At 37.6% G+C, this 24,795-nt stretch overlaps 1 protein-coding gene across 1 annotated transcript in view; it reads right to left on the reverse strand.

Annotated features, from left to right (window-relative positions):
* CDK17 (cyclin dependent kinase 17) overlaps positions 1 to 24,795 on the reverse strand; it is a 1,919,677-nt gene that overhangs the window by 32,164 nt on the left and 1,862,718 nt on the right. Inside the window, exon 16 of the mRNA XM_044087623.1 lies at positions 22,408 to 22,498. Coding sequence (XP_043943558.1) covers positions 22,408 to 22,498 — 91 coding nt within the window. The remainder of the gene's footprint in view (positions 1 to 22,407; positions 22,499 to 24,795) is intronic.

Consider the following 24,795-nt stretch of genomic DNA (forward strand, 5'->3'; position numbering starts at 1 on the left):
TTCCCTGTCTTCTGAAGTGGGCGGTGGAAGAGAGGGGACAGAGGCAGGCCTAGGGCTGAGGAGAGAAAGGGTAGATGGAGAAGAGTCTGTGGGGCCTAAGGGCCATGAAGGCCTGCATCAAAGATGAGGTGAAGGACTGCCAATCAGGTAGGCCTTCAGTGGATGTAGCTAGATGTTTGGTTTTGTGTTTCTTTTTTAATGGAGTAGTCTTAGGCGAAGGCCTGGAATCGGGTGCATGGCTAAGGGTAGCGGTGTCAGGAGGAGTGATCCCAGTCGGAAGCCTGGCTGTGTCTGCTTCCCCCTCGACCTCGGCAGTAGCCAATGTCTGAGTAAGCTCTGTTGATGTGCTAGTTGTCAACTGTGAAGCAGCTTAATCGAAGGTCACCGAAGTTGATGAATCTGACAGACGTCCCTCAACTCCTAAATCGGCAGTTTGGGGGGGGGCATCCAAAAGCGGAGAGGCAGTGGAAGTGGGCCCAGGAATCTTGGCCTTCTTCTGCGGAGGTTCAGTCAGAGCTTCCGAAAGGGGATCCATCCTTAGTGCTAATTTTTTAAGTCCCTGATTTTCTAGATATAGATTGAGACCAGCCAGATGGCTGTGTAGAGTCTTAGCAATGAAGGATTGGCAGATTGAGCAAGCGGTATGGTCGTGCTCTCATTCTAGGCAAAAAACGCAGTAGTAGTGCATATCATTATGTGGAATCTGGCACCTGCATTTACCCTTTTTAGCTGACATCAGCTAAGGGTTACTACAACAAACCAAGCTTTAGCTAGAAGTCAAAGAAGAAAACCCCCCAGCAGGGTACTTTTAGACATCTTGTGGTGAAGGAGCGAAGCACACAATGTGACGGTCGTCTGTGGCTGAAAAGTTCTGAGGTCTGTGCATGCAGATGTCACATTTAAGGCCTCTGGCTTATGATCCTACATGTGACGTCCCACGCAACTACAGTAGCCAAGCTGAAGCTTTTGTATAGTAGCTGATGTACGGGTCGCCTGAGGCAGGAAATCCATCACCAAGAATACTGTAACATAGGAATAGGAGGACATTATACTTTTCCCCAAAATGTCTAGATATGGAAATTTTGAGAAAATGACAGACAAACAGACATTACAAGATTCTAAAAGTACACTACTCCCTCCTACATACACACTGCTACTCCCCAAAGAAAAGTCACCTGGCTCTGAAGATGTCTACTGGATGAGTAAATAACTACCACTTAGAGAAGACTGCACCCCTTATCCATCTTATGAAGCCCTGACCTTTTTCAGGAACCATGACAAGATTATAAATGTTTAAAATCTGCAAGTAGCTAAAGCTATCAGACCTGGTTTAGATGTTCTGTAGTTGAGGAATATCACCTAACGTGGGGGATAGACCTACTTCATTACTCACGCATCATAAAGAATAACAGTTTATGAGACGAACCTTGTTGCTGCTGACAACAAATGCTGGAAAAATCATAAACAATGTCCTTCTTTCACAGCAAAGCTACATCCAAAGCAGGAGCAACAATGAGGGAAGCATGCATTTAGTAAATACCCAAGATTAAAAAGAGGATAATGTTAAATAAAATTTAATTTATACTCAAGATACTGAGTTGCAAAAAGCTGGTTGGTTGTGAACTTGAAACTTGTGACACTTTCATTAGCAAACAAGGACAAACAAAAAGAGTTAGACAAAGATGTAAGCAATTTCTGGAAATTGCTTGGAATTATTAAATGACTTCAGTTCACTCTGTGCACCTGGAAAATTGTTTGGAATTATTAAAGGATTTTAGTTCACTCTGCCCTGGTTTTCAGCGATTCTTTTTTTTGTTTTGTGACTTTTATATGAAGCATGACTGAAGTTGAATTCATCTGTGGTAAGCTTCAGATTATATATGTACGCTAGTAGTATAACCTGACACTCACTTTCACATTTCACGAAACCAAAGTAGACTGCTGCCAAGTTTAAGCACTTGGGATGCAATGTGTGGGAGTATGAACTGTAACCTCAGTCTATTTTCTCTGAGAATGTACTTGTGATTTTAGTATAATTCTGAAGTAGAATGGGGACAGTCCAGCATTTTATAAAGTAGAGTTTGTTGTGGTGGTGTTAGGATTAGCAAACATGAGGTGCCTTGGGGTTACGTATTTTTTTCTTTAACTACTTTTTTTTTCTACACTGAAACTAAGTGCTACACCGCTTTTTGGGAACGCATTGGTTTTAACAAGCTATTTTACTTCTTACCACCATATTTTTTGGGGTTGTCCCAGATGTGCAGTTTACGTCTCTCAAACATATTTTACTTTAGCTTAATGTTTATTTTTGTGTCCTCTTTAAGCCACCAGCATTCCTTATATTTATTCATATTAGCAGTGTCCCTTTTCCATTCTTCCTAAGAGCCATTTCTACATTTTTATTAAATCCTTAATCTCATGTGTAAGCCAGGGATTCATCTGCCTTGCATTCCCTGCCTTTTGAGTGGCCATTACCTTTTTTGCATTTGAGATACTAAACTGAATGTAGATAAAGCTGTTGCAAGTTCAGTAGAACTGAAGAGGGACTTCCCATGCACATTCTACAGCTCTGCAGACAATATATCCTATATGGATTCGGACACGGACCTATTTACATCTATCTGGAGTACTGCCTTTTTGTTTATGATGGACCTGATGAAGATTATGGGGCTGTGGTCAATAATAGTTGGGTAGAATAGTAACCGCTGGAAGTGCTAGGGTCTGGTAGAGCAAGTCCCTAAACAAAGAGACTGAATGCCCAAAAAATGGGCTTGCATATACTAATTCTCAGATGACCATTTCACAGAATATTCTCTTTTCTCTGTAGTATGGCAATCTCATAGTTGGCATATACAAGTTCAGGGGGTGTGGGAGTTCTTATTTATGCTTCCAATGTTCATACATTCTTCTGACATATACTTTCATAATAAGGGGATTTGTTGAGTTGCTGTCAGGGGTCCAAGACTGAGATGAATGATACTTGATTGTAATAAGGCCCAAGTAGTGAATATTAACCATAGTTATCTGAATCTTCTTAATACTGTAGTTTGCAGTACTTCTGTAGAGTATCTCTAAAGTCAGGTAAGATACTGGTTATTTACTTAATTGAACATTACACACGGTGGGAGAAACATACATTTGTCAAGTGGCTGCTACCCGCACACCATTTTGTGGAACTAGTTCAACACATCCTGTGTAATTACATTAACACTCATTGGTGCATTGTTAGAATCAGTGATTTGTATGAATTACTTGTTACATGCTCTATAATTGTTACTGTAAGAGAATCTCAGCTGTGACTGTAATAACTGCTTGCTTATCTTATGTCTTTGCATGTACCGGAAACTGCTGTCTAAAGTTAGTAACCATTGTATCCATAAATAGTCTATTTTTGTTTTGCTTGGATATACCTGAGTTTTACCTAGATTGCTTTTACTGTACAGCATATTTTTAATTGTTTGTCTTCACACCTACATTTTTTTTTATCTTTCTATCCCTCTTAGCTCTCTACCTCCTATCCTATACTAAGGGACCTGCTTGATCTTTCAGGACCCCTTTCTGATTTTTTTTGTCTCTACCATCCCAACGTCTGGCAAAGGAAACCTGTTGCCCCAGCTCATATATTGTGTTCCCAGCTACCAAAAGGACTAAGAAAGTATGTTCCACCTTGGACCTACCTATTAAGCTGTATTATTTATTTTTACCTACCTAGTATCAATGAGAAACTAAGTTAGTGAGCAGGGAAACCAGCAGCAAAGTTCTCTCCTCTACACCCCAATAACACTCTGCTATTTTCTCCCCTTACCTTTTTTTATCTGTAACTCCTCCTTCTAGTTTTATCGAATATTTACACTTTTGTGTAATATACTTTCTGCCCACTAGGTGGCACCCTACTCCAGTCTAGGGTTACACCCTGTACTCCACCTTCCCTAATATCTATTCTTAATACTTTTACATCTCTTATCCCTTGACTAGTTGCTAATCCTCTTGCTACTTTCACTTTACTGCTACCTTTCCTTCTTCCCACTATCTAACTGTACTCTGTTTTTCTTCCCTTTATTCCACAAACTCTCCCAACCTCTCTCCTGCATTACCATACTCTACTCACCTGGATATACTTAACTTGCCTCAGGAGTCTGCTGCTCCCTGATTGTCTCTGTACATTCTCACTTGCCTTCTGTAACCCGCTCCGTTCGCCCTGCGGGCTCACTCCGCTCCCCTACCCTCCCCCAATTCTCACCCTCCCCCAGTGGTCCTACCTTTATAGTTACAAAGCCACACCCCCCTCTTTCCTATCCAATAGTCATCCACAACGCATTACAGACCTACCATCTACATACCCACTCACATACTAACAATTACTCTCAATTACTTCTTACATGACTCAATACTCCACACTCTCTCTACTCCTACCTCCTAATTCTTAATTATATTTCTATCATCTCCTTCACCATGCCCTTAACTTATACACTCACTTGCATAAAACAACCTCTCCTACTTTCACTACTTTCTATCCTTTCTATTCCCTATACTCTCACCTTTTATGAAAATCTACAATTCACATCATCTCACCAACCCCTAAAACAAACATTAGTAATAAATGAGCTTGAATTCCAAAACCATTCTAACATAACATCCACCTCAACCTATCACCTAAATACCACAAAGTAGCCCATTTCACATTCACACAATATAGGAAATAACAACCTAATTACAATAAACCACTGAAGCATCCATATAGTCATCTTAGACATCCTCTCCTTTATGGGGACATTCATCCCAACCCAGGACCATATAACAACACCCTAACAACCCCCCCCCCCTTCACTCCCTGTACAACCTCAAATTCTCTATTCATAGCTCATCTCAATATAAGGAGTGTTTACAATAAAGTAAGCCAACTACACGCTCTACTAGATACTCACTCTTTTGATATCTTATGCTTAATTGAAACCTGGCTTAAACCTGTTACAAAAGACAACAAAATACTCCCACCTGGTTACAATATCTTAAGGTTAGACCGAACTACCAAAAAGGGTGGTGGGGTAGCAATACTGCACAAATCTCATTTACAGGTCACGTCCATACTAGTACAACCACCTCTAGAAACTAATGAGGAAATTCTTATCTCCAAGCTCCAGCTCAATACCACTAAATCTATATACATAATATGCTCCTATCTACCCCCAGGCAATAACATTAGCATCTTAGAAAGTATCCTCTGCTGGCTTTCAACATCCTTCCCTCAAGAAACCACTGTACTCGGCGATTTTAATATAGACTGGACCACCTGTACCACTCTAGAACCCACAACCCATATAAACCTCTATGGCTTCTCGCAAACTATTACCACCCCCACCAGAATCCATAAATCCAGCTGCAAAAAACGTATATTAGACTGGATCTTATCAGCCACCCTCTCTCTTACAAAGTAGGTATCCTTCCTGATGATATTAGTGACCATTCACTAACCTATCCAGACAAAAATCCTTTATCCCAAATCAAACTACCTTTAAAATCACCCGCAACAGAAAACATTTTGATCCAGCCAACTTTCAGGCTGAACTTCAAGCCTTTGACTGGTCACTCTTAAGGCACCTGCCAATTGATGAAGCAGTATCCCATTTTAACTCCAAATTCCTACAAATTTTAGAATACCACGCCCCCTCACGCTCCATAAGAACTAGATGCAAAGCAGCCCCTTGGCTCACTAAAGAAACCAGACAACAAATCCTACAAATAAATAAAATCTGGTCCAAATAGAGAAGCACTAAAGACCCAATTGATCAGCAGTACCACCAAAAAATCAATACTTCAGGATAAAAAAAAAGTATTTCTTTAAACTCCAACAAAATCACCATAATCAACCCCAAAGTTTCTGGTCAGGCATAAATAAACTTTTACATCCCAGCCACTCCCAAACACCTACCCCATCTGGTCTCTCCCAAAACCCTCCAAACCAGATTGCTGATGCTTTCAATACCTTTTTTACTGAATCTGTCCAATCTCTAGCTAACACCTTACCACCTGTTAACCCTACCCTCTTATCCTCCCCATCTACCGTACCACCTACCTTTCACTTAAAACCTATTCCTACAGCACTCATCTATATTCTACTTCATAAACTTAAACCTTGTACTCCCTCAGCTGATGATCTACCACCTGAATACCTTCAAACTGCAGCAAAAGCTCTTGCCTATCCCATTTCTATTCTAATCGATAGAACCATAACTGAAGGCTCCATTCCCTCACTCTGGAAAATCTCTCACATAATCCCACTTCACAAAGGAGGGAACTCAACTGAACTCTCTAACTTTCGGCCCATAGCCCTACTGTCACTACAAGGCAAAATTATGGAAAAATGTATCCATCAACAATTTCTTGACCACATTCTCAAATATAACCTTCTAGCTGACTGTCAACATGGTTTTAGACCATTCCACAGTACCACCACTGCTCTCCTATCCTTCACAGACTGCATTAATAAACATCGCAACAATAACATGCTCTCCTCTGCTCTGTTCATTGACCTCTCTAAAGCTTTTGATATGGTCAACCATTAAATACTACTCAACTCATTCTCACTTGACACAGAGGCATTACAATGGTTCAAATCCTATATGCACAATAGACAGCAGGCTGTCCTTTGGGATAATAACCTATCCAAACAGCTCCCTATTACCCTTGGTGTCCCTCAGGGCTCTATCCTGGGACCTCTACTCTTCTCCATATTTATTAACAACCTTTCTACTAATTTACCTCTACCTACCAGCATACAATAAGCAGATGACTCCACTTTGATTTGTAAAGCATCCACTTCATCTGAACTCCAGTCCATCACCCAAACAGTATTTAACCAAGTAGAAAACTGGTTCCAACATCGTCGCCTCCTCCTTAATGCCAAAAAAAAACCAAACTGTTACTATTTACTCCAACTATTAAATCCACCCCAATAGATTTCTCTATTACATCCATCGATGGTACAATCATAGCTCCTGACCCAACTACAAAACTCTTAGGTGTATTGATTGACCACAACCTCAACTGTGACTCACATATTAATGCCACTATTAAAACTGTAAACAGAAAACTTGGATCCTTATATAGGATAAAACCTTTTCTCACCCCAGAAGCCAGAACTACTATTGTCCAGACCCATCTGATCTCCACCCTCTTCTATGCCTCACCAGTTTACACTAATCTTTCCAAAAGCAACCTAAACAAATTGTCCACTTCTTATAACAATATTGCCAGGTTTGCTACTGGGTCCTCATTTAGAACTCATCACTGTCTAAATCTCAAACTTATAGGATGGCTTGAACTAAATAACCAGCTAGAATTTCAACAACTCTCCATTACCCATAAAATTCTGTACCAGCCTAGTAATACTCCTATTCTCAGTAGCATCATCTCCCCCTACACAAACCTTACTAACCTTCGCTCAGCAAATAAACTACTGGTTACCATCCAGAAATCCCACAACAAGGCAGGTGATTCTCTTTTCTCTAATACAGTGGGGAAGATTTGGAACAAGCTTCCCACTAAACTTACATCTATCTCATCATTACCACTCTTTAAAAAGCAACTAAAGATTCAACTAAAAACACAATGGCTCTGTCCTTGTGCTAACCCTGACTAACCCCCCCAATACAATATTATTCTATAACTCTCCTCCAATAACCCACGTTGCAGTATTAGCAAATTCATCCCTCACCCCCTTCTTAGTATCTTATTCCCCAAGATGCTATCACTGAGTATGCTACTAACAACTTTTGCCTTCTTCAGTGAGCTCTTATCTTTCCACCTTGTATATTAACCAATCTATTTCTTTCACTATGACTGTAATTACTTCTTCATGTACATACATTCAATAATTCTCTCACTTCTCAGTGTTATACACTTTTTCATAACCAATTTACATCTTTATAAAGGCACATTCATAACCAATATACTAATGTTGAATACCTATCTCTTTCCCTTGGTAATAATACTATATTTTACCTTATTAAACTCAGTAGTCACAATCTGTATATTTTTAGTACTGTATAACTCAAGTTGATGAAGAAATTCTTCAAGTAGATGTACTTTATATATTGCATGGACTTTTGTTTGTTTGTCTTGATTTATTTAGTTTAAAGTGGAGCTTATCTCCCCGGGCCTCTACTGAAAATGGACCTGTATCCAGTTAGACTAGCTCGGTCAACAAATGTAAAATAAAATAAAATAAATAAAAATAAAAATTCACAGTGGACATACTTTATTACCATACAGGCATGTTTGACTTTGTATGCTGTTAATCAGGCTTGCACCAATAAGGCTGAGGATTCAGAAAAATAACCTTTATACTTCCGGAAAATCTTATGGTCATTAGCTGTAGAAGAGTAGTTAAGAAAATGATTCTACTTAACAACACGGTTATTTAAATCTTAAAGACAGTAGTGAGTGTTAAGAGGTGGATCTATATTTATGTTTCTATCACAGGTTTTGTTTGGTGGAGAAGCAGCAGAGTGAGGAAACAAAGTTTCTCCTGAGAAGGCAGGGATGAGACTCTTAATAACTAATGTGTTTCCCCTTTCAACAAGTGCTCTGGTGCCAAAAAGCAGTATAAATACGGCATTGTTCATTAAGATCAGTAGTCCCTAAACATTAAATGCCCTTGGTGTGTGCTTCCGAGTTTGGAATCTTGCAGCCACACATTTCTTAAATCCTGGGGGTTTATAATCCATAATGAGAAGAATCCCACACAAGTAACTAAAAGGATAAACTGCAGCAATGGTAACAACCACAACAACAAAAACAACTAGACAGACTGTCAAATGCAATACCAGCCAGAAAATCACTATCACTAAGAGAGCAAATGACGGAACAGGTAAACCCATAATAAAATATCAAAAATTTGCTTTGATGTGGCTGAACCCAAGCCTGAGTGAAAGAGATTGCATCAACAGCAAACGAGATCTGAGGTAGCTCACCAGTTATATTGGAATATAGGCAAAAGGAGGAGTCTAAGCTTTGGATCTGAATGCTAAGAGAGGCTGAGGTCAGATCCTTGTAGGATTTGGTAACCCATTCATTGAGGAATGGCTGGAAGAGACAGATCAGTAGCTTCCGTAAAATTGGAATGACAAATGCTTGCAAAGCTATACAAATTCTACATGAGAAAAGTGCCTGTGCAACACTCCGAAAAAAAGCTAGTCACCCTCTATGTGCCCATCTAATGACAAAATTGGGATAAAAAAAAAGAAAGCATAAATGTCCACACACATATACTACTAAGGGTAGAAACCAGAGTACCAGGATAAAACACACACATAGTGAAAGTAGTATATGCACATTCCACACAGAAGGAATTGTAGGCAAAAACTCAACCAATGAACCGTGCCTTGTGAGATGGCAATGCTACTTACAAGGCTACTTTGCCAATGATCAGTTGCTATCAAACACATCCTACTTACATCTGCACAGACAGTCACGTATTGTGTACAATGCTGATATTTCTGATGGAAAGTGAAAAAAAAAATGACCAACATGCAACTTTGACATGCACTGCAATCCCCTACACACAAACACAGTTATTTTCATGACAGACAAACCCAAACCAATCTATTACAGCACTTCTGATTGTGCATGTCTGGGCCCTGACAGTCAATGTAAAGTACTCCAGCTGGCACACTAGATCTGCAAAGCCAGAATAATGACTACTTAACTTTACCAAATGATCAAAATAATGCATAAATTAATAACAACAATAATAATAATAAATTAATAAAAATAAAATAATTAATATTATTATTAATAAATAACTGTCAAAGAGGAATATATCTTTTCTCAGCTCACTGACAGAATACATTTTTCAAGCTACTGCACCCCCACACGTACCTTTCAACCTTTTAATTCAATAACCAAGGAGAAATCTCATTTGTACCAAGTATGCAAGAAAATCCAGAAGGTTTAGGATTTTTGCTTGGCAGTGTTTGCAGAGGTATTTTTTTATACCCCAAGCAGAAGTCAAAGAAATTTTCTTTAATTTGATACTCAATCCATCCATCCATTCAGAACCCCTTTTCTCATTTTTGCACATGGGGTCGCAGTGTCACTTCAACAATGACAATCATATAGAGCCAAGGTTTATACTGTTGATTAATGTTGGAGGTATAATGGCGAAGAAACAGGTAACTGGGAACATGTTTTTTGTGTGTGTAATGAGTTAGCAGATTTTAAAAAATTCCATATAGAATCAGAAATATTTGGGAATCAAATGGATGTAACTAAGAAAATGATTCTCCTGAGCTGGGACACATGATCTGATTTGCCTAGGCAATGTAAGGCTTTATGAAGTTCAGCTCTGTTGGCCGCAAAAAAGACAATTACTAGAAAATGGAATTTAAAATCTAAACAAACTGCACCTGACGTATTTAATATCGCAAAGGAGAAAAGAACTGGAAATGGGATCTTTAGAAAAGGGAAGGTGCAAATTACATAGAAATAAAAGGGACAATGCATGCATGCATGCAGAACAATGTTCAGATGGAGTACGAGTGGAGTTTAAGAAAAGGCAGGAATTGAACAGTTTATGTAATGTTGGACTGAATGGCAGTTGTTATAAAGAAAGAAAACCTATATAATGTATGCTAATGAAAAAATATTAATATGGTACTTTTTTTTCTATTAATGTATACAGGCTTCTGTCTTAAATGATAATTTTATAAAGTTTTTTTTTTAAAAAAAGTCCTCTCTCTAATAAATCCACAGTGATCCTCATGCATGACAAGTGGTAGCATACTGGCTAAGAGAAATGAGGTTTAATTAAAGGCAGGAACAGAGTGATTTATGTAACACTGGACTGAAAGACAGTTGTCATACAGAAAGAAAACATGTTCTCTCTTCAAAAGAATTCTTGATGAGGGGATGGGAAATAGAAACTCACTAAGCTAGGCATCGACCCCTATATCACTAGGTGGGTTGCAAACTGGCTCACAGGTAGAACCCATAGTGTGAAAGTAGCTGACTCCAAGTCAGACTGCCGACCAGTCACGAGTTGAGTCCCACAGGGTTCGGTCCTGTATCCTCTCCTGTTTGGTATCTACTTCTCTGAAGTTCAGGCCAACAAGAAGGGACTCTGGCTGACAAAATTCGCAGACGATTGCAAGTAGGGAGCTATTACTAACTCCCAGAGTGATGTTGACATCCTACAGAAAGGCCTCACTGAGACCAACGACTAGTGTCAGAACCATGGCCTTAAGCTCATACCAAAAAATGTGTCGTCATCCCCTTTGGGAAAAACCCGGTTCCCATGAATTACCACACTGATGGTAGTCCACTGAACACAGAAGCCGTTATAAGAGATCTGGGAACACAGGTTGACAGCAACCTGTCTTTTGACTACCACATTGCCACTGTGGTCAGAAAGTCCTTCTATGTGGCACATCTCATTACTAAGGGTTTTGCATCCAGGAAGAAAGAGGTCATAGTCTCCCTCTACTCTTCCCTCATTAGGTCAATCATAGAGTACAATGCCCCATTTGGCATGTACCTCACTAAACATCTGCAACAACTGGAGAGGCCGCAAAAGTACTTCACAAAGAGGAACCTAGGCCTTAACCATTTGTCCTTTATGGACAGACTCAAAAAACTCCAACTATTCTCTGTCTCATATCACCTACTTAGAGGCGATCTCTGCTTGACTTACAAAGCCATGTCTGACCCAGCTCCGTTAGAAATGCTACATCTGAAGAAATCCCAATCCCTCCGCACCACACGCTTCGGAGACCTCAACCTCATTACCACAATCAACAGAACATGCTGGAGGGACAGGTTCATAACCCAGAGACTGTCCATGTTATGGAATAGACTTCCTATACATGTCAAGCAGAGCACCTCACTGGCCCTCTTCAAGAGAAAGCTTGATGAGTGGATGGGAAATAGAAAATTCACCCCAGAGATCAATCCAGTGGCTTTACTCAACAGAGTAAGGTCAGGTGGCATAATGCTAGGGTAAATCCTTTGGGCTAGGCTTGTAAAGGCTCCAGGGCCATTAGCCTAGTACACATCTATAAACCCCAGGGATCACTCCAGTAGTTCTACTTGATAGAGGCACTGGGAACTAACGTCGGGCATCACGACACCAGGACACTTCTATGGGCTAGGTTTGTAAAGACTCCAGGGCCATTAGCATAGTACACACCTATGAACCTATGTAATACACAGCTTACGTAAATGGAAAAAATGTTTATTTGGTTTGTTTTTTTTCCTATTAATATATGTGTACCTATGTCTTAAATGATATTTTAATAAATGTGGTAAAAAAAAAGAATCAAGGAGACAGCTAAAAAAATAACAGGGGCAAAATGTCCAAAATCAAGGACAAATGGGTCTTTATATGGTTAGAAAGTCGCTTGAATAGCATGCTTTTTCTGAAGGTTACTAAACATGAATTTCAAATATCTGTCAATAATTAGTGACTGTAACTCTCATTGATTTGCCACAAAAAACACTGCAAGGAGCAGATTAAAATATGATGCAAAATCATGGTTACTTCAGACCATCTATACTCTCCCACATACATATATTACACACACACACACACACACACACACACACACACACACACACACACACGCACGCACGCACGCACTCATGACCACCATCAATTACAGATGGGTGTATGACTTTGACTGTATACCCCAGAGACTTTAATGCGATAAAATGAACAAATACCCAGGAAGGCATCTTCTCAAATCACTGCTGTCAGAATACTGTATGCAATATACAGTGACCTCCCCCCTTCCACTCCGTCCTCTTACTTCTCACAACCTCTTAACACAATAATGAAGCAGAAAGCTACAAATAATGAGTGACAAAGGACAAAATCTAGAACATATATTGCACTTATATATTAAGACATTTGCCTGGCTTTGCATTAGTATATTATTTCTAAAGGCTGTTAAATCTGAAACTCAAATGACTGGAATTTCTTCACACATTTGCCAGAAAAAAAAAAACTTTACAAGGGATATGAAAACGCTTGGCAAAATTATAGGCATTCTGTGAAAACAGGGACAGTTAAGAACATCTATGCCCCCTCACATACATACATGCATCCAGACAGACAGACACACAGACACACACACACTTAAAATACTTAACTTCCAATATACTACTCAATCGGCAACTGAAGGACTTGGTAGTGAGGGGAAAAGAAGTGTTGTTTCCACACTATCACTGTAAAAACCCATTAATTATTTACTTTCAGTCTGACATACTCACTGAGGCATCCTGAATTATGGCTTTTCCCTGCTTCATACATCACAGTTTTTTTTGACATTTCTGCCTTCTGCAGAAACCAAGAAGAAATGTCATAAGGCATGATTACCTTGGTCTTCATTATAGAGTAGACAGTGTCTGCCAAGCACAGGAAAATGATTCAGTTTTGTTCAGTGCACCTCATAAGGTCTCAGAACTCCATTAAATTTTATACAATGAATAAAGTAAATAACAATATAGTTTCTATCCTTCCTTTTTTTTTTACTGCCAGGGACATGGACAAGCAGTACAATGAGATACCCCCTGTTACAAATGCAGGCAAGACACGAGTTCTGACTGGAATTTTTCCTTCACCTCCAATAATACTTAGATGCAAAGAAAAGATACTTGTCTTCAAAAATTGGTTAATTGCTGGTGTCATTCCAGGGGGATCCACTAAGTTTCAGCACTGGATGAGATGCTTGACAGTTCAACTTGCTTTGCCTGCATCTCTCATTCCAAGACTCGTGCATACCAGCTAAAGCCAATGCTGCTCCTAGTGCATTTTTTTAAGGCAGAGGCCAGTTGATGGACACTCCAACATTGCTAACTATAAATCCCAAAACTGGACCACATTTAGGTGGCTCTCCTCAATGCCAGATGTCAAGACAATTAATTGCCTCAAGCTGAAAGCTCTACTCTTTCTTTCAAGACTTTTGAGGGGAGACCTCTGTAAAACTTACCTCACTATTAGAGACCTGATTCTCCTGAATCTCCCCCAAGTCCAATATCTCCACCAATACTAGAACCAGGGACCTAAATCTTCATCAACAGATAAAACACATTGAGGACAAGTTTATAATCCAGCATCTACCAAATCTCTGGAATAAATCACCCCAGCAAGTTAAGCAGTGTGACTCACTACCTTTCTTTAAATTTAGCCTAGATGACTGGATGCATAGTAACAAATTTACTCATGGACTGAATGATATGGCCCTCCTGGAGGAAGTGTAACATGAGGGAAGGTAATGGCAAGGTGTAAATTGTCATACAACTTAATTGGCTTGGAATATCTATAAAATCTGTGCCAGAAGCCCTGAGGACACCATGTATGTGAGGTGAATTAAAAGTGAAACCGAGATGGTGCCCAATTACCTCCTACTCCACAGGGACTAAGCAGGTGATTTCATACACAAGTTCCACTATGTTCAAAACAGGGCAAGAAATGCACTGAAATAGTAAAGCCATAGTAGCTTAGTGTCACTCACAGACATCCTAGCCAAATTGTAATGAAGGTTAATTAAACGTCAGCAGATAGTTGTCTGTAAAAATATTCTTATGTCAAAAATGTTGCTTAATTCAATGTTGTATAAATCACCAATATGATAAAGATATCCACATTAGTACATATTACAATAAACAGGCAAATATTTTGCTTGGAAAGAGATTTAGAACAGCAAGTATGGTTGACCCTGTCTGGATTGAAAGGGAAAACAGATTAGTTATTAAAACAATCCTGACACCACAAGTACCTGACTGAACCTTACATCTAAGTTGGGTAGCAGCCTCAGACTCAGAGGGTGGAAGAACCAGAAAGTATACTGTAAACCACAGAATACAACATGGTTCAGAAAATGGAAGGAAGTGTTAGTTCTAAACAGCAGGTAGCATAAGACTAACTCAGTGTGCAGTAAGTTTAACAAATACCATCAACTACAAAGGTCCAAATTTTGAGCATAATGCATTAGCTTGTAACATTTTAAATTTTACTCAGTAAATTGCAAACACTTCAAATAACATTTGATGGACCTGAATGCCTTGGTAAACAGCCACATATGAAATGTCTCCTGTATGCACCACTACTAATCAGGCTGTCCCATAAACAGTGAGGCATTTAACTGTAACCTGTGGTATGAGCAAAAACAATTTATTCTACACTACTAAATGTATTTAATTTGAGATTTCCCAGTAAATTAGCTCAGCAACATTTAATACGCTGATGCTCACTCAAAACATAAACATAAGATTTGAACTTTGGTGTTCACTTATAGTAACTTAAAAATATGCATTAAAAGAAGCCTGATATCCATAGCAGCTACCTACCAGCAAACAAGCAAATGGAGAATGCAGTCATCTAAATAAGGGTGCCTGAAACAGTTTAAAGTCTAAATGCATAAACCCAAAAGTAGATAAAAAAAGTAAAAATAAAATATGACATTACTCTTACAACACTCTGTTCCTAGGAAGCAAAAGTGGTTGCTAAATCCTGGAGATCAGATACTTTTCCATAAATAAATATTTTTTCGTAGTAATATTTTATTTCTTCATTTATACACTCTTTCATTTTTATCATACTTAACATTTATACAATTTTTATTACTTAACTCTCATCTTTTTCATTTATCCTTTGTACAAATGTAGTGAAGCAGCATATACCACTGGATTAATTAACCCTAAACCATCGTCTTTACTTACATACAAAACTTCTCTTTTTGCTGGGGTTAATCTAGAACACCATATAAATGAAAAAAATATCTGCAATAATTATTTTTCAAATACTGTTAGCAACATAAATACACTTGCTAAGTTTGCTACTTTTCCTATCAGTACTGAATTTATCAAATGAACCTTTTTTTCTAAATGATAATTTATACATTATCCAGAAAAGACAGGTTTGTTTTATTTCTTCTATTGTCTTCCATTTGAATTCTACTTGCATCCTTATTCCTAAACTTTATACCCAACACAGAAATTTCATTTACTGTAAAATATATATCCCCTATCTTTTACTACATTACCTAAACCTTTATTTTTCTCTCTATTTAAAGCCATCCCTATCACCTCCAGACATTCATTTGTGTAAATTAGTTCTTTTATTTAAATGTTTTTTTTTTCAATTATATCATCAATATATGTTAACCGAACTGGAATTCTTAACCTTTCAGGTGTTATATACCCCACCTCTTTCATTTTGTAATTTACTTCACATACTACCACAGTTATAACTAATGCAAATAGTATACAACCCATTGGACATCCCTGTCTTATACCACTCTTCAAATATAAATTTTGGCTTAATCAGTCATTTGCAAGTATTTTTACTTCATTACTATATGCTGATATGGGTCTACTTCATAAGATCGACAGACCATTTGATCGACATTCATTTGGTCGACAGCTCATTTGATCGACAACCAGTATTCAAGGCAAAAACTTGGGATTTGCCCCCCTCCCCAATGTTGTGCGACCCTGGAGTTGGCATATATAGTTGGGGGGGGGGGTCGAAGCCCCCCACATATTTTCTTTAAAATGTGTAGTTTTGTTGTATTTTTATGTTTTAAATGGAAATAGGTGGGGGGGCTTCGCCCCCACACCCCCGAAATGTGGGGGGGGCTCTGCCCCCCACCCCCCTAACTATATATATACCAACTCCAGGGTCGCACAACATTGGGGAGGGGGGCAAATCCCTGTTAAGTGCCTTGAATACTGGTTGTCGATCAAATGAGCTGTCGACCAAATGAATGTCGATCGTATGAAGTAGACCCGCTGATATACATAATTACCTAACTTACTCACTTACATTATATTTTCATTATTACCCATAAGATTTCATTTCTAATTGTATCAAATGCTTTATTAAGGTCTCCTGTCATTATTTTTACTTCTTTTATATTCATAATTTCATCCACTATTTTTTTAAATATCTTGACAACCCTTCCCCTTTATTCTACATATGCTATCTTCTATAACACTTTCCATTTTGGTGACCTTATAATCGTTATTATTCAATACTATTGTTCTCCAGTTTTTTTTTTAATTGTCTTCTATCTTCCTTCTTCCATATGAATTTACACATTCTACTACACAATTTTTTTACGTAAAATCTTCATTTAACCATTCATCCACATGGTCCTGAAGCTGAATCTATATTTACTAGCCCTAATACTTTATTGAACTCATTTAAAGAAATCTCCTTTTACAACTCTTTATTCCCTTTTTCTGTTAACTTTTTTACTTTCCATGTTTTTTCATTACCTTCTTTTTTCTTTAAATATTTCTTGTACATAATGTACTACACTGTTCATAATCTTTCCCTGAGTTCTATTTCTCCTTTTATATTTTGTCTTTCATTGCACTACCACCTTCCTTTACTAATCTGCTTAAGTAATTCAGTACTACTTCTCTTTTCCCTTGCAAAAAATATATTTCCTTATATAACAATATTTGTATTTTTTCTTGATTTCTTTCACATAATTCCTATTTGTCAAAGTACTTTCTATCGTTATGTTCTAAACCTTCCAATGCATCGTTACATGTTCTTCTATATCTTTATTTCTCTACTTTTCCCACATACTGCCGCTGTAAAAATATTTTCAATATTTTTCCTTAAATATCATCCAACATTCAGAACAATATTTACAAAATGTTCTCATAGTAACATGATCTTTCCTCCATAACTGTATTACCAATCTCTTTCCTTCTTCATTCCATGCTTTCTCATTTATCCTTTTTATTCCTTTGCCTGTTTTATATATACCTTGTCTTCCTTTATCTATAGCAACATTGCAAGATGACCAGAAAATCCTGTTTCAACTACCCCCCTTCTCATATAACTGAACCTTCTGATTTTATATCTATTTCAGTTCAATATATATCCCTTTTGCAAGCCATGAATTTTTGTCCCAAAGTTTTAAGTTACCACATCTTATCATTTCTAACATTGTTCTTGCATCATTTCCTTTCTTTTTATGCTTGCCTCTTAAATCATAAGTAAAGACTTCTGTTATAATATTTATCAGTACAGTCTAAAGTCTGATGAAATAAACTTCCCCTTTCTTTTCAATTACTATATGCATACAATTTTATAATTCTATATACTTGTTCTTTCCCCTGTAAATTTACAAAGGTTAATCTTCCCATTTTTGCTAAAGTTACACCTAATATGTTTACTATATTTCTACAGAATATGGCTATTCCAAATACATCTCTCATTTCCAACATTACACATTACCTTTCCTCCCACAGTTTCTCTGTTTTGTAATTTTTCTTCATTTTGTAAAAAAATCTTGTGTCTTCCAATATAATTACATCTACACTGCATGTATTATACCACTACAAAATCCATATTCTGCTTGCCATACTCAATACTATGCACACTTACAGAAAGCACTCTAAAATTTTAATTTTCCCTTTTCCTTAGATTCATGGTTTTATAAGTTCACAGCTAATTACCAGACTAGCTTTCTTAATAGGCCAGACTAAGCCTAGACAATTTACCTCCTCTTTCTTTTCCTTACTGTTAGTTTCATTTTTTCAATACATCTATAAATATCCAATTTTGTTAACGGTTATAACATTTCAATACACTTTTTTTGTATTCTGACACATTTCCCCGCAAATATAACATTTTCTTTTGTCACAGTTACTTATCAAATGTCTTTATTTACCAAAACACATTTTGGGTTGCCAGTATTTTATGACACTACTATTCCCCTCCAGGTTCCCTTCAGAATCTCGAACTACTGAAATCCTGAATTTCAGTAGCCCGAGACCAGAAGGGCGAAAGTGCAGAATACCAAAACCCCAGAAGCACGAAATTCAAAATCCCAAAATTCAGAGATTTTGAATTAGCGGTTCTGGTGTTGCGGTGTGTGAGTGGGTGGTAGGAGATGTAGGTAAGTGTTTGTGTTTTACAGGTTTTCGGTAGGGTTTTAATGTGCGTCTTTGTGTTTTACTAGTGTGATGTCTGTGCGCAAGGGGAATGTAGCTTGTGTGGTGGTATTTTTGTGTGTTTGTCTGTGTAGTGCGACCTCGGAGTTAGTATATTTAAGTAGGGGGGTGTTGGAGGTGTAGCCCACATGGGGGGGTGAAGGGGGGCCTGCCCCCTGCTTATATGTAGGGTAGGTGTTTGTGTATGTGCAGGGAGGTGTATGTTTGCGGTACGTTTAGTATAGAAGCTGCGATTTTAAATTTCGCGCTTCTGGGGTTTTGGGATTATGGATTTTCGGCTTCATGGTCTCGAGATACTGAAATTCAGGATTTCAGTATTTTGAGATTATGAAGTGAATCCTCCCCTCCACACATTTATCATGCTTGGTACATGCATATTTTTTTCTCTTTCTATTTTTAACATAATATTACAATCCCAGCCACCAGTCCATAAACCCCTTTTCTCATAATCTTTTGCAATGTCCAATACTTCTTTACATAAAGTTTTCAAATGCCCGTTCAAAGTCTCTTTCTACCTCTGTTCGAAATTGTACTAAATTTTCTTTTTTGTTTCCCTGTGCCTTTATCACATAAAGATTCCATGGACTATGATCTTTATTTTTTTGCTTCATTCAAGAACATTTTCCATTGAAAATACAGTCTCAAATATAATGTCACAAAATTAATAAGAATAAATGCTATTACCTTATGTGCTTTTACACCTAAAGGAGCTATTAAACTGTACAAGTCGAATTAAACCAAGAATATCACAGTCCACAGCACACAGGATCCGAGTTTAAGTAATCCAAACAGCAGGCAAAAAATCAAGTTTCTTTTATTTCCAAAACAGCACACATAGTCAGCTCTAAATAGAGCAGCAACACAGATAAGTCAAGCGCTTTCACCCAGTACATTACTAGGCTTTTTCAAGGCAAAAAAAAAAAAAAAAAAAAAAAACCTTGAAAAAGACTAGTAATATACTGGGTGAAAGCGCTTGGCTTATCTGTGTTGCTGCTCTATTTAGAGCTGACTACGTGTGCTGTTTTGGAAATAAAAGAAACTTGATTTATTGCCTGCTGTTTGAATTAGCTATTAAATTGTCCCACACTTCATACCTGTCCATTTATTTGTCTTCTTTACTCTGAATCCATGCCACTTAATTACATTTTTAATTTTCCTCTGCCTTCTTTTCTGCTACTCCCCTTTTGGCTTCTTTTACCTTCTCTGCATATCTTTCGTTTTCCATCTCACCACTATGCTTCAGGATTGTCTCTGCAGCCTCATTTTTTATTTTCTCCATAATGCCCCCCCCCCCCCCCAGAACATCTCCTTCATGTTCTGCCTCACTCTGCATCACTATTTCTTTAGTAAATCATCCCGCAAACCTCCCAACTGGAGGGTTGTAATTATGCATCCATCATTTGTTGACTCATCACCAAACAAATTTTTTGAAACATCTCTGACGAATCCTGCACACATTCTCTGGTGTCACTATTTGCTTTCTCCTCCATTTCTCTCACCACTCCATCATCTCCTAGCCTCTATCCACCTGCTTCCCTGTTTCTCCAGGCCACCTCTGCACTTGGAATGGAAACAAAAGTGCTCCTGCAACATGGGTCCCACTCATAATAATGATAACTAGGGGAATCTCCCGGGTGCCTTGGTCAAATTTGTCCTCTGAAAATAAGCTAGTGAACTAGTGGGATTAACCCTGTCAACAAAGTGGAAATAAATACATGGAAGGAGAAAATATATTGCCTACCAAAATTAATCATACTACTATTTTTTTCGCATTTAAATTTGGACAACTGCCTTGTGCCAACAGTAGGCCTCAACCTCTTAGCATAAAACAACTGGACAAAGACAAGCAATGGGGGACAAAGCCCCCAAAATAGGGACACATTTTAAACACAGCTCTTATAAACTTAGAAAGTTGCTAGATTAAAATTTCTTGTGTTAATATGCATTTTCTGAAGGATATGAAGTTTGAAACTCGAATGCTTGTCATTTAGTGAATTCAATCCTTACTGATTTGCCACAAAAATCCAGAAAACCACAAATTTTATGAGGAACGGTCCACAACTATGAGGCAAAAATCTGGATATTCTGCGAAAATCTTGACAGTTGAGAGGTATGGTGCCAACTGTTAACATAGTCTAACCCATGTTGAAGCAACAAATAACTCCCACTTCACTGTCATCAAACTTGCATAATTATAGGCCAGGAATGTTGGTCTGAAGCTCTGAGAAATAAATACCAAATAAGAGTGCAACTATTAACCATATGGGGTCTGTCAGTCAACCAGTTAGTTATCTACTGCAAAACATAAGGATTTATACTTAGATTTACAAGTTTACCAATACACCCGCAAGGGGGATAATGTTAAAGGCCTTGGCCAGATCTAGATATGCTGCATGTACTGTGCAACTATTACTCCTTTAAGGGCTTCTTAAAAACATACTGAGGTTAAAGAGGTAGGAAAAAACAAAATCATGAGGGCTTCCAGACTTGACAGATTTTCAATGTCTAGATTAATAAGGTCTGAGATAACACATTCCATAGCTTTACACATTCAGACTGATGGGTCTATAGTCATCAGGGTCTGTGGTTGGGCCACCCTAGTGTGATGGTTGTTTTCCAGGCTTCAGGAATGTAATCAATGCAGAGGCAGGCTTAAAGAGGTTAAGCAGGGATTCAGAATGCCCATATATGGTACTGATAATCAAGCAACCTGGTATACTATATGGGCCCATGGATGAGGTGTTTTTAGCTTTTGAAAGGGCTAACAGGACTTATTTCATAATAACTAAAGGGATACCTGTGACTGCATAATCTGTAAAATAGCCATAAACATGGGTGAAGTAAAATCTGCACTCAATTCATCAGTTAGGATATTAACTACTACTTTTGGGTCAGAGTGGGTGGTATCATTGTGCATTAGCTCTGAATGCTGCTGGGTATTAGTTCTCAACTTCCTGATATAGTTAAAGAAAGATTTGTAACTATTATTGGTTTTAATGGTTGTTTAAGTTCATATTCAGCCACATTGTTTAACTCTTTATAACGTCCTTTAGATATATTCTGGACCATTTTTAGGTTTACTTCCAAATAAGGAGAGACACTTATTACCTCTTCTACAAATGACACCTGGGGAAAGGAGGAGGTTGTGAAATCCTAGTACAGAAAAAGCTCTATGTTCATGCTTGCAAGCATGTCTTTTTTTCTTTTACGTACACCAAACACCAGTTTTGTAGACTTCAGAGCACATAACAAGAAGAGAGGAAAAAAGCTATTTTATTTTTTAATATCCCATTTGAATTAAGCAACATGCATTAATTCAGTAAAGTGAACAGCAGCAGTCTTTAATCTTTTTGTTCATTTTTAAGTAGCTAGTCACAGTGTACCTACTTACAAACTTAATTATTCAAAGTCTGAATGAAACTCAGTCTGACTTACTTTCTGGTAAGGTATGTACTCTTGTTCCAAGGCTTCTGAAATAAGACTGAAACAGTGCATCATCTGCTGACAATCTTTTCTTAGATTCATACTAAGAGAAAAAAAATGTGATAATTAAGTGAATAATATACTTTTGTAATTTATCTGTAGTGATGCAATGGTGGTGTAATCTAATGTTGATAAACTGCAACCTCCCTCCCTAAAAAACAAAAAAGCTCTCATATACCCTTATTTCCATTCTACTCCTAAATGCAACCCTTTTCTTCACAATATGAACAAGGAGGTTACTTGATTGTAGCTTTCACAATATATCACAGCATGTGAATTTGAAAAGATTGTAGTCAGTCATTCTGTTAGTCCAAGCTGTGTGTTCTAGAAATGGAATCACTCATCCAAAAAACGTAGTTGTCTTAAATGTCCATTTTTTCGTCCCCCCCCCCAAATTAGATTAACAATAAAAAGAGGAAAACAAGCAAAGAAAGCAAATAGAAAGCAAATGCCATTTACAGACGGTTTTAAGCTGCTCAAAAATTCTGGGTAGTAACTTCTATTTCTTAATCAGAAGAAGACCAAATACAGTATGTATAACTTACCAATAACAGTCTAATCTTCAGAGACACTGGAATATACACCATCAAAAACAGAAAACAATCTCAATGTTTAACATTCTTATTTCCAAAAAAATGTACAAAACTGTTCATAAAATGGTATGTACTAACTCTATGTCAGGAGAAATAAATGGTTACAAAATATTCTTGCACAACCCTTTATATCAAATGGAAAATACAAATGTCAATACTTAAATCTAATTTATAATTCTGTTTGCCCAAAACCCTAAGATCATCAGTTTTCCTCTATATGCCCATTTCGTCTGCTTCCAGCCTCAAAGGAAACCTGAAAGGGAAAGGAAAGAGGCAAAAGACCCAGCTGTCACATTGTGAAAGGCTAAAGCTTCATTTTATTGTTAGTTTCTTCCAGGTGCAGGTTGATACACTTAGTGCATGATTAATATGCTTAGGCTCATGTGTGGGTTTGTACTAAAGCACACTAACAATGCTTAAAGTGCATGAACTCCTCGTCTGTGCTTGTGCTAATCATAAGTTCCTACATGTGTGGACCATAACTGTGGGCCTTCCCCCAAAAGACATTCTTGCAGATGGACAAAATCAATAACCTCCCAATGGGATGAGCACACCAGACTATATACTTATTTCTACCCCTTTGTCCAATGCCCAGGCTGCTAAATGAACCTGTGCCACCTTCATCACAGTCAAGGTTCTAACACGCTATGCTACACAGCCACCTATACTGGAATCTAGTTTGGCAGAAAATATGTCATACATCAGTAAAACAGGGTATATAACAAGAAAAGCAGAACACTTCGGGGGCAGTACACTCTATCTGTCATTAAAAAGAGAAACACAGAAACATGTTAAGTTAATCCACTGATTTGTATGGCTCCACAATACGGTGTCAAATGAGTGCCATTCTCATGGGCTGGTCTTTAGATACAAATGCTATAACTAACTAAACTTAATAACTATAATGTCCATTGTATACAGGTTCAAATTATGACAGACAACCTGAAGTTTTACATCACTAGGAATGTTGATTAACAAAAAGCATGTCTGGATAGTGGAAAATAATTTACTAAAACACAGGCAAAAAATGAGGGCTCATGTGACAGCACCATGGTGCATTACATCTAAAATAAAATCTCCTTGGCTGATATCCTGTTGAAAATAAATGCACCTTTCCACAATTACAGTATAAAGAAAGCACCTAAAATTATCATAAAAACATATTAACAAAGTTAATTCAAACGACAAGGCACTAAGATCAAATTAATCATTTAATGCATCTTGTCTTCAATTTAGTTTCAAAGAAAATGGGCACAAACATTTTCCAAAAATATGCCTCTAATTTAACTTGCTCCATCGAATTCTGTGAGTAGTACTACAAGATCATAATCATCGCCCCTTTTATTAGACTCAGCCAATTTCTAGGAAATCAATTTAAATTCATATTTACATCTCCCTATACACCTTAGTAAAGTGTAACAGTTTTATTTATTATATCTCACAACCCTCATTTTAAACTTCATTGCATTTTTCCAACATGTAAATTCTCACATTTCCATCTGGCTGTATAAATTATAGCCAACATATTAGTTAATAAAGAAAAGTGTCAATATCTCATTACTTTTTTGATAAATAGCTTCAAATTTATTACAGTGCTTACTAATCAAAACAATGCAAAATGCAGTGTTCATATAGAAGAGAATGGGTAAAAAGAAACAGAGGAATTAAAGGGTGACAGTACATGCAACAAAGGTATGAACTTTATAGGATGAAAAAAATAAATAAATGACTTGGAAGAACTGGTAAC

Source organism: Protopterus annectens, chromosome 11.part0 (assembly GCF_019279795.1).
Source record: "Protopterus annectens isolate FY-2018-M chromosome 11.part0, PAN1.0, whole genome shotgun sequence".
NCBI lineage: Eukaryota > Metazoa > Chordata > Ceratodontiformes > Protopteridae > Protopterus > Protopterus annectens.